General features: G+C 36.2%; 1 protein-coding gene across 4 annotated transcripts in view; it reads right to left on the bottom strand.

Moving 5' to 3' along the window:
• Positions 1–511: 511 nt before the first annotated feature.
• LOC106895394 (chromosome unknown open reading frame, human C9orf72) overlaps positions 512–11,949 on the bottom strand; it is a 16,515-nt gene continuing 5,077 nt past the window's right edge. For 2 of the 4 annotated variants that reach the window (XM_014954803.1, XM_014954804.1), the window contains exons 3-11: positions 11,418–11,477; positions 10,408–10,503; positions 9,676–9,740; positions 8,581–8,653; positions 5,184–5,300; positions 4,249–4,484; positions 3,698–3,755; positions 3,059–3,168; positions 2,788–2,974 (exon numbers count right to left, since the gene is read on the bottom strand). In XM_014954803.1, the coding sequence (XP_014810289.1) occupies positions 2,788–2,974; positions 3,059–3,168; positions 3,698–3,755; positions 4,249–4,484; positions 5,184–5,300; positions 8,581–8,653; positions 9,676–9,740; positions 10,408–10,503; positions 11,418–11,477 (1,002 nt within the window). Of the gene's footprint in view, positions 2,975–3,058; positions 3,169–3,697; positions 3,756–4,248; positions 4,485–5,183; positions 5,301–8,580; positions 8,654–9,675; positions 9,741–10,407; positions 10,504–11,417; positions 11,478–11,949 lie in introns of all 4 variants that reach the window. The other 2 variants (XM_014954802.1, XM_014954805.1) reach the window with 2 other exon arrangements.

Genomic DNA, 11,949 nt, shown 5'->3' with positions numbered 1-11,949 from the left:
AAACGTGTAGACATGGTTCTTCAGGGCATGCTCTAGTGCCCAAGATTACTGGTTTGTGGTGGGGTGCTGTGTGGGTGGGTGATGGTTTTTTGGTTGGAGGTTGTTGTTGTGTGTTTAGGTGGTGGGGGCTGGTGTTGGTTGGTTGGGTGGTGGTGTGTGTGGTTGTTTTTTTTTTTTTTTTTTTTTTTTTTTTTTTTTTTTTTTTTTTTTTTGTGGTTGGACTTGATGATCTCAGAGGTCCCTTCCAACCACTAAGATTCTGTGATTCTTATTTGAGCACATCAGAGGCACAGCAAGCCACACCAGTCTCACCTTGAAATGAGCAAGTCCTTAACAGAAAGGGAGGAACTAAGTAACATACGACTTTCTATCAACGACAGTCTATGATTTGCCATCTCAGCAAAACTTTTAATTTAACAAGAAGGGATAAGGTTTCTTCTTTAACTCAAAGGATAAAAGATAATTATTCTATCAGATACAGCACAGAAATTTAATGAAAAAAAATCAGCAATTAAAGTGAAAAATTGTGCATGAATTTTATTATAATACATCTGTTTCCTGAGCAAGATTTACAACACAACATGCAGATGCATTTAATAATTTACTTCACTATACATTCTGCACTTGTGACAGTGCACTTGTGACAGTTGTGCAACAAAAGTAGCAACTGAGACAGTTTCCAGCTTTTAGTAATTTCAAAAAGTGACAGCATCGTCAGTAAACAGAGCTTTACTTTTAGTAGTGTCAGTGTTAAGTATCCAATGCCTAACAAGCTGAAGTGATTAATTTTAGCAGCACATCTAAAGCTCTTTAGACTTCAACACAACTTCTACATGAGAAGTTTCAGCAGCGTTCATTACATTTTTTTCACAATCTTAGACATGAAAGTAGAATCAGGCTCTTTTCTAATGGATCAATTGATTAAAAATGCAGAAGGAAATAGTAACGGTAGGAAGACAAACAGAATCTCAGCACAAGTAACTTATGTCAGCATTAATTCTGACAAGTTCTTCTGATGAAGTGCTGAGCTTATTGCGAGAGTCTACATACACATACAGCAAACAAATGGCTCCCCAAAATGTAATTACTTATTCAGCCAGGTAATGCTGTTGATGGTCATTAACAAAAATGGTGTGCAGCTGGGGCTCAATTCCACATCCTTATGAAGCCCTAGATATTTAATTATGAATCATTTTATTTCAGGAAATGCAAGGGAATTCTGGACATCCCAATAAAGGACATTATTCCTTTTAAAATGTGAGTATTGAACATTTTGGGAAAAGTTGTGAATCTAGCTTTTGTTAACTTTCACAATTCACTGCACAACAGAGACAATTAAAAGCTATCTTGAAAACAGAAACCTGTTTGCCAAGGCATGTTACAAACAATTTAAGCAACAAAGCAGCCATGACTTTTGCAATCACAAGTGCAGTTCTTCCAAAATTAATGAATTTAGGTTACACTAAACCATGACACAACTATATTCCTGTGTTTGCCCAAAAAGAGAAGATATACAACGACATGCAGTGCAGATGTACCACCGATTTCAATGCAACACACACCAACCATGTGTGAAAACTCAAAAAAATGGGCCTGGATTAACCTGACACCACACCACTCTACATGCTACTGAGAAAGAGAGGGTGAGGGATACAAGCGGAATACATGTTTTTATTTTCCAGCAAAGCGAAGTCGGAGATGTAAGGTGAACTGAGAAGACTGGCAAGATTATTGGCTAGAATTCACTTAGTAAAACACTAATCACATTAGTTCATAGCTGTGCTCATCTCTGAATGAAGAATTATTAAATGTAATAATGAAGACATAAAAAAATAAATTACTGTTTTATCTTTCAGTTTGGCTGTCAACTTCATGTTCTTTAGGAAGCTCTAATACTTTAATCTGAACCTTATTCTAACTGACAATGGAAAAAACAGCAGCAGTTTATAGACAGGAAGACTAACAACTGCTGCTGAATGACACAAGTTTTCTCTTTTGTGTTTTGAAAGAGCTCAATTATGCTGCATCAGTGAACACTTGATTGCAGGATGGCCCAACAATCTGTGACAGAGCACCCTGCTTGGCACTTACATGCACAAAGATGCTTAAATAATGACCCAGTTCCCATGTGAAGAGTGCTGCTATTTAAGCTGCAAACAGTCAACAGTTTGCACACAATAATAGCACTTTGAAGTATATTAAAAATCCTAAACACCTTTAAATGCTCTAAATGAAGGAGCCAGTAGTGTTAAAAAGGGATGAGGGAAAACGTATTTCAGATTTGTAGCACAGACAAACACTTTTAAGAACAAACACTTTTCAGAACTCTTTGAAACTCCTGGAAGGCCCCTATTACCCAATGTCCATGATCAGAGAGGACATATGTATTGTTTTATGTGGAAACACTAAAAATGCTGACATAGCACAACAGGAAAAACCTGATACATACCTGTAAAAAGTCTCTAGGAAAAGAAAATTAAAATGTTTCCCTTTATCATACGCCAAAACATGTTCAAATTTATCTACTAAACCCATATTGCAAAGGAACCTCTGGTAACATTCACTGTTTAAAAAAGCACACAGAAGAGATGGATTCATTAAAATCATGCGTGTCTAGCTAAGCTGATATCCCCTCTAGCAAGACCCCCCTCCTCTTCAGGCAGACTGTAGTGGTACTGTGCTCCCCAATGCTCCCTCAAGTCAATGATTGTCACAAATGTGGTGGCCACACTGACAGATTTCGTGCCATGCAAGACTGCAGTATTAGGTGTTAGCAGTGGAGAACTTTTAAAACGTCATGAGCATATCCCGTTCTTGGACGCTAGTGTAGAAGGGCCTCCCAAAGATAAAGGAATGCAGACCTGGTTTAATCTTCTCAGCCAAAGCCATTATTATGTTAAGATCGCCCTCTGCTGTTAAGTCAAGATCTATCTTTAAGCTACGAAGAGACTTAAAAGGTTTTTTTCCTTTTTGCCTGCAAGAAAATAAAAAAAAGGGTGTTGTAAGAAAGCACAGAGGAAGTTTCTCAAAGCCTGTTTTCTATTATAAGTTCACTTACGTGTCATCCTCTATGTATTTTATTAAAGTTAAGGCTTTTCTGTGAAGGACAAGCAGAAATTGTGCAAGGAAAGTACTCCTTAAAGACAAGCCAGGCTTCAGATGAAATATCTGTTAAAAAGTATACCAGAAAATTAGGTAGACATGGAAATTCAAGAATCATTTTAAGAATGTGGAATATAAAGAAACATTGCATGCACACCTAATATCCTTAATTACAGCAAAGCAGGCACATTAACAGCAGATTTGTATATATGCTCTACATTCTCAATTTTCTAGCTGCTCAGATGCAATAAATCAAGCTGCTTTACAGTTCTGCTTGGATAAAGTATTATTTTCCTTTTTAAAATGATCTGAAATCAAGCACTGGCAGACAGCTTTCTCAATACTGTAACTGTAGACACTGTTGCACAGCACAAGTAAAAAATGTGCATTGTTTTTCATACCTAAGAAGGATTTTCGGTATTATACTAATACTACAAATTACATAAGCATTCTTATCTCTATTTACGCAGAGAAGAATCAGCACCAGTATCAAAAAGACCTACCAAGTCAAAAAATTACCCATTCATCTTAAATTATCTAGGGCTCAAAATACTGGACTTTAGATCTTGTTCTTTCTGAAAAAGCAATAATTTACCTGATCCAAGAAGGCTTTTACCAATGTATCTCGATGCAGGATATCTTGAAAGACATTCCTATAGAAAAGAAATCAAACAAACTTATAAGGTAATGCCATGAAGGGGCACTAACTGTTCAGCAGTTGTATACAGCAATAACATTACCATTTACAATTTGGCAGAAACTACAAGTGAATTCAAAATTCCTGGTATTTTTAAAGCTAATACAGAATTTAATGCAAAACTTCTGGATGAAATTAACTAAGCTCACGAAAGCTATTGTGCACTTTCAAATACACTCAGCTTTGTTATACTTTTATTTAAAACAGGCAACAAGATTGACGTAACATGGTCCTAAGTATCACTGAAAATGAATTTCAGTAATAATTAACGTAACAAAACTACTGGCAGAACTGGTAAATTCCTCCAATGCAAATGCTACTACTAGAGCTGAAGTTGCTTCTTAAAAGCAAAAGGACATCATACACTTTATTAGAAAGTACTCTTTGTACTACTTTAGTCTCTTGTCCCACTCAAGGAACTTTGAGAGATGTTAGAGAGGAGTACATACAAATCAGGTGTGAAACTCTCATCTGTGTGGATAATATGATCTTGAGACATTTCTTCATCCGAATTAGCTCTCCAAAATGCTGTCAGCTCGGATCTCATATATCGTCGCTGGTTATAGATGTGCTCATGACAGGGGGGCATCTGCTTCACTGTATTGACATCTACATCTATGTGTGTAGTAGGATATGGGGCATACATCACTTGGCGGAAGGGCAACACAAAGCTTCCTGTTGCATCCTGTTTTAGTGAAAAAAATAATATTCTTCAAGTTACTTTTTTTTTTTCTAAAAAACCCAAAACTATATTGGAACAGAACAATATTAAAGCATCACACCTAAATTTTAAATCCTATTTGTTTAGACATGTTTTGTTTGAGAGAACTGATATGTGAAGCCCACTTCATACTGGACGATTCCCTTAATATAACAGTAAAAACGGGTACTGAGGTTACCTGTATTACAGTATTGCATCATCTGCCCATTATCATTACAGTATTACATTTAATTTGTTAAATTACACTGCTCACTAGAGCAAGAAACATTTTTCTACTCATCTTCACCCACTGCTACAGCCCTTTCAAAATACTGTAGGACTGAGAGACTGCTATTTTTTGGTTGTGGTACAACACAAAATCTTAATGCCTTTTGGGATTCCAGCCCCAAGTAGGCAAAAGATTATCATTATTGTTGTACCTCAAAGAACAGGAACAATTCTGGACTATACTCAAGAAACAGATATTTGAGAGAAAAGACTGGCTTGGAATTTTAACCTGCAAGTTGTTACAAGAAAAGCTGTAGCACCAGAAAGAAATCAAGAGACGATGACATATTTCTTTGAACATGAATGTGTGTATGTGTGTGCATATCATGTGCAGACATATACGTTGAAGAATGTTCTTAAACTACAGAAGAATAGAACTTTCGTAAGTGTACTTACTTTGAGTAAGCCTTGAACAAAAAGTCCTGACTCATATTTGAAGGAAGACTCATTTCTACAGAGTCTGGAACACTTCCGCTCTGACGGTGTAAGAAACAGACACAATGTTCGCACAATCTGCATTAAAAAGAAGAGTTTTGAAAAAATGAAAATGTAAGGAATGAACTGATCTTCAAATACAATTTCTGTCAGAATGTATTAGGCTTTTCAAATGATAAACAAAAAATTCATCAGGCTTATTAGAAAAGCCAAAACTTTACCAAGGTCACAGAATAGTGACAAGCTTAAATTAGTAAGATGTAGGCCATATTACTCCAACTTCTTGTCAAGCAAGGAAAAAATTTTGAAAAAGTTTGTTTTTTAGCCAAATACCTAGAACAAATCACTCTTGCCTTCTGCTACTTCTTCCTATTACATAAACACAAGTTACTGTGATTACTTTCCTAGCCTTTTAAGCCTCTTATAAATTCCATATTGAAACAGCAGCTATTGTCTCCAATCAGGCACGATTTCCTGAATAAGTATCTCTGCCTATTTCCTCTGTAATTTCCTCAAACTCTCCATTGAAAGCAACAAAGGTACTATTACCTGTTTTCAAACTCCCATACTGCAACAGCTACAAGTAATCATCTCCAAATACAAATACATATTCCATTCTGCTAATCTTTCAGTCCTAAACCTGTGGTGTCCTATCTGTGTTTGTAAGGTGTTTTGAGAAGGCTCTATCCTTGCACAATGTGTTTATGCAGTACCTAAAACAGTGACAACTTAATTTCTGAATAATGCTTTCCACCACTTCAGGAGGATGCAGTAGGTATTTTTTTACTTTAAGGAAAGGAAAAGTATGTCATAAAGAAAGCAATTACTTCAGAACAGATGCACCGTGACACAAAGAACACAATGCTGCTAAGAACATGAGTAGAATTTATGAAATTTATCCTGGATGTACCTTGAGACTCACACTCATCTAAGACTGTTTTTTCCCTACAGTGTCTATCTTGTCAAGATATTATTTTACATACCATTTGACCTTAAAGACTTTTAATGACATATTTAATGAACTATAAATTTACAGCTTCTTATAACCACTTAAGCATTTAACTTTTCCTCTATTATGCTAACTTAATCACGTGCAAGTCTTGCACCTCTGAAACAACACATATTAACTGCAATTAGTAGATTGCAGCTAAGAACTGAGGATTTTCTCTGTTGCTCACGATTATTTTTGAGTATCAGCATTTACTGTTCATTTGATCAGAGGTGCTTTACCATTACTGCCAATACACATGAAACAATACATTTCTACAATCTCCCCCCCAATTTTTGTCAAACATCATGAACCGCTTATTTCAAAACACAGGTTTACGAAAGGTGTCTTGAATTTTTTAAATAGAAGAATATAGTATTTCACTGTAGCAAGAAACCCTGCATACTATAAAATGCATAATATATAATATATATATTCTACAATTAATATATAATATATTCAGCAGGACCACTGTTCTTAATTTTTTTTTACACATTGAAGCAATACACACAGATAAACACATACATGTATCAAAAAAGGCATCAATTTTTAAATTTAAAATGCATTTTTCCTCAAAGGAAGGTTTCCGTCTTACAATATAAACCAGAGCTCAATAATTAGTACATCACAACTAAGAACACAAACGGACAGAAAAGCCAAACATACAAAAACATTCCTGATCAGAAAAATGACGTTATCTGAATATACTGCTTCTCCACATGTACCACTGCAGAACCTTTGTGTAGGTCTCAGGACATGCAACTATTGTTATTGCATGGCCCAGAGGCCCCCAGTATAAATTGAAAACTTATCACGCTACACAACTACACAGAACCTTACCCTCACAGCAATACTGGAATACTCATTAAGTGCAGTAGCGCCTAATACCTGAAAGCTCTAGGATCGCACACTTTTATGAAATCCTTCTTTTCATTCCCAGTGGCAGGGATATTCTGAATCAAAGAGGTTTACTAAAGGACTCAGCTGTGAATGTACAGATGCAACTGATTTAGTGAAATACATTTTCTCACAAAGAAAACATTTTCTTAATGATTTGTCTCTGAATATTCTAACTGAAAATTACCTTCAGTATTTTTATTAGAAGGGATGAAGTAACATCCTAATTAATGCAAGTCAAAGGGAAATCTCTCTGAACAAAATGCTGGTACATTGGACTACACTAAAATGAAATATGCTTTGAGAAATATTTCAACAGACAGTAAACACAAGTGTATGTCTTCCACAATTTTCAATTTATCTGAAACTAGCATTTTGGTATAAGCAAAAAGCTGTACACAAAAAAAAAGTACTTCAAGAATTCTGAATAAGGAAAACATTGTCATTTGATTTTTCCTTCACATACTGGATGAGTGTAAAATAAGCATCCATTTACACCAAAATATTAGAGGAAAAGCAGCGCAGGTGATAGTTTCATATTCATTCAAATTAAGTATTTCATAACAAGCTTAGAACAGAGTTAAAAATAGTAACAGCATGGGGAAAATATGTCTATCACAAAAATGTAATTATTTTCTTGTTCTGAAATGGCAGCTTCCAAGAGTGATGTTTTTTCCTCCCAAATAGACCATAATGATGTATATACTCTTCCCTGTTAAGAGTTACAGCTAATCCTGCTTATTCTTTCTAGACCTGAAAGCTTCATCATCCCTACAGGTGTGATCCAGCAAGTATGAAACACTGAGTGTTTGGCTGTTACAGGACTCAGTTTTAGGGATTTATATCTGTACTTTGCCTCTTTCTGGTTCTTCTGGAAAGCTCAGTCAAATCTAATTTAAGATCTACCAGTTCTGTACTGTACTGTACACTTATTTAACAATTAATTTTTATAGAGATTGAAGACTGAGTCAACACAAACACAGGTATGAAGGAAAAATGCTGGAATTGCTGGAACCATTTAAGGTCCTGGTAAGCTTGTCTGTTTCAACACTTGTGTGATTACAGACTCAACAGCTTTGATGTTCCATGAAACACACGCAGTTCATGACGCAGAAGTATACTTATTCCCCAGCATAAGAGTAATTATGCAGACACTAATTTCTTAAGAGTACACAGACGTTACCCGCTGACATAGGTGAACTGGGCAAGCCAGTTCAGACCTCTTCAATTTGTACATTTCAGCTAACACACCTAATTGTAAAAACTCAGACTCATTTACTACTAGTTATATACAGTACAAGTTCAATTAAATACACTTTCTTATAGTTGCCAGAATACAACTGATACAGCAATTTTCAGGCACAACTATCTTTTCCAACCCCAAGTATGTTTATAGATAAAACTTGTTCAAAATAACACACTAACACTCCTAATTATCAGCATTTAAGTTTGGTTTATTAGAAAGTGCATTACCTTATTAACTTTTTCTGCGCTGCTTCCTACGACTACAGAACAACCACAGGTCTGCAGGTGTGAACTAATTGCACTGCAAATACAAAAACAGGTGAATACATTTAATCACACTTTTCAAATAACAATTATCATCTTCACAAGAAGAATGAAGTGCTTCCAGTACAAATATAGGCCCATACCCAAAGGATCTCACACAGCTGTGCAGGTTACTGCTGAAATCCAAAAGAAATTCAACAGTAAATTCAACAGTATCTGCATTTTCATTTTGATGAATAAAAAGACGGTCACTCAGAACCTCTGAACACCAGTTCAGACAAAAACTGTCTACTGTTGCTATCTAACTGTATTACAGAATCCGTATAAAATAACTCATCTAAAGTAACAGAAGACATTAATAATGAAGGATTTGAGAGTAGATCTATTTCATGACTGTCCTCATTTTCTGAAACTGTGGATCAGAAGACAGTTCTGGGAGACATGGCAGGTAAACTGTTCTACTGTCAGTGACTGCACAAGCATGAGCATGCCACAAGCTTGAGTCCCTCAGAATACACACAGGCATGCTGGAAGTCAAGTGATCTTGTCTTGTGGATTGCAAGCAGCACAGATCTGATTTAGACTATCTTAAGTTTGGAGGCTACAGTAGAAATACCTGGACTAACTTTGACAATTCTTAACTTGCCCTTAAGAAACTTCTGTTGAGGTGTCTTACCCTCATCTTCCCTTTCCCCCTGCCCTTTCTCAGACCAACTACCGACCCACAGCTTCAAAAATAAACTTAACACATCAATTTCTGTAGTACTGAAAGCATATGTGACACTGTATAAATAGATAAGCAACACATAAATGAATGCAGTTACACCTGGGATGTTCTGGCAGGTAACAGAGCATCGATTAAAACCTCTGAAATATGCTTTCCCACATGAAGAAACCAAGTTGCTTTCAAGTGAACCTCCTTCCACTTTCATCCTCCCCCCTCCTATAAAGAAAATTAATCTAATACATGTTCACATGCACCTACAGATATATATATATATATGCACACACAAGTTTAAACCATTTTACTACAGCATAAATCAAAATTGAAATTCATACTTGAGGAGAAAGCCTTCATGGCAACTATCCCCAATGTCATCATCATTTAGCACTGTGTCACTTATCTGAAATGCAAATAAATATAAACAAAGGTTAGACAAGGATCTGTAAGATCTTCCAATTAATTGATTTTTGTTTTTAATGATAGGTAGGAACTGTTTGGGAACTATTTAAGCTAAGCTGTAAGTCTGTCCCAAAAAGCACAACTTTAAAAAGACCTTTTGGCTTCAGACAAAGCATTCTGAAAATCAGAAAGTCACTCAATTATTGGATGTTCTTCACCAGTCACAAGTCAGATTCCTCCCAGTACTTTTATTTCTATAACCTTATCCAGAATACTTTAAATTCCTGCATGTGAGATCACTTTCACTCCTTTCATGAGAACACTAAAGCACACTGAAACAGGTATAAAGATTAAAACCATCTACTTCCCCATTCATATTGTTTTGCATCAAATAGCCTTTCCACTCCACTCTTAAAATTGGTATAATCCTACGCAGTCAATTTTGCTAAGTGCTGACCATAAAAAACCACTGCTAGTACTGTTATATTTACTGAACTAAAACAGTTATGTTAAGCCATTCCAACCACCACTTAGGAGATCGTGATGTGAAACGAGTGAAGTGTACAAGAATTTATGACAACTGTAGCGTTTCGTCTGCCAAGGACAGTATTGAACCAGAATGCCAAAGCCTCTTTTGTATTCAGAATGCAAAGAACACAAGGACTTACATCTATTTGTTCTGGAACACTGTGTGATTTCATAGATGAAAGGAGTTCCATTACAGGAATGACTTCTCCTGTCAGCATTGGAATGATGCTCTGGCCCTGCGCAATAAATAAAATGCTTGAAGAAATAGCACATTGTGCAGTATTAGAAGTCAATACTAACATGAACTTGCAACACTACATGCAAAACAACTTTAACTCCCTATTTTTTGGGAGCATGGTATAAGCAGAAATTGATACATAGACTTCTTGGGCTTTGCTCATCAGGAATTATGAACAGGAACCACAGATTTTGCTTCTCAACGTCATGTCTGAAACATATTTCCAGGGTCCTGTGCCAATTTTCACCATCAGTTTGAGTGGCCTGGACAGTATGTATTTGAAGTGAGACAATTTGATCACACCACATTACTCGCAATTACCGTTAAGCATTTTAGATCCAAGTTTGATGTTTCAACAATGATAGGAAACTAAAAACAGGCACATTAGTTATTAACATACGAAATGACTTATCTGATTTTTCTATCACAAGAATCTGAAGCCACAATTTCACATTTAGAGTTTCAAAAATCAAATTCTTTTCACAGTCTTATCCATTAGGTCTCCGACCACATTCCAACATAATAGACTCTGTACAAACTCTGTAACTGGAAAAGGCAACGACCTAGTGAAAAACCATCTTTGAAAGGAGGCGAGCATGAATCTATGGAAGCTACTACCTTTCCAGAGCTTCAAGTTCAAGTAAATGACTTCTATTTTCTGAAAGGTAATATTCTTCATAGATTTCCACTTTACCCATAAAGTGATGAAATATATTTTCCTTCAACTTGTTCACAACTTCCATCATCCTATCTTCAGAAACTTTGCCTCCTGTGCATGGCAGGTCATTCAGCCAGTCCAAAGTATCTTCCTGGATCCCAAAAATAAGAAGCAGCACCAACTTCTGCAGTCACCAGACGCAATCAAACAGTTTTGTGGTGGTGTGCCATATGCATCAACCAGACAGCCCTTACCTGATCCTCCATTCTCTCGGTGCCTTCCAAGACAATCTTCTGGAAATGTTCTTGCCTCTCCTGAGCAAGAGAAGCAGTTAAATATAAACACTATGGGATTTGTTTATATAGGTATGCACACAACAGTCAAATGGTACAGTTTCTTCCCTGTAGAGTCATGCTTCTTAGATTCAAATTTCGATGTTCAAGTCTTTTTTCTTTTACAGTGTTGACCTTAGCAGGAAGTGATGTCATTTTAAACAGATCAATGATCTCTGCTCTGCCCCCCACCAAACCTCTCACATGCTTGGGCAGGAGTAGCAGGAAAGGGAGGGTGCGATGACAATGACAGAACATTAAGTTTCTTCAAGAAAATGCCAAATGATCAGATTATGGTGCAGAATTCCACTTTATGTATGGATTTTTATTTTCAAATGGATAAGGTACAGACTGATGGTTCCTGATGCAGCAAGAGAAAAATGAGATATATCCAGCATGAGAATAATAAATTGTTGGGAGAGGGTAGGAAAAACAGAACTTCTTTCCCCCCCCC

The sequence above is a fragment of the Calidris pugnax genome, unplaced genomic scaffold (genome assembly GCF_001431845.1).
Source record: "Calidris pugnax isolate Ruff unplaced genomic scaffold, ASM143184v1 scaffold157, whole genome shotgun sequence".
Taxonomy (NCBI): Eukaryota; Metazoa; Chordata; class Aves; order Charadriiformes; family Scolopacidae; genus Calidris; species Calidris pugnax.
Note: the sequence above shows the minus strand (reverse complement) of the source record. Positions and strands in the feature narration are given on the sequence as shown.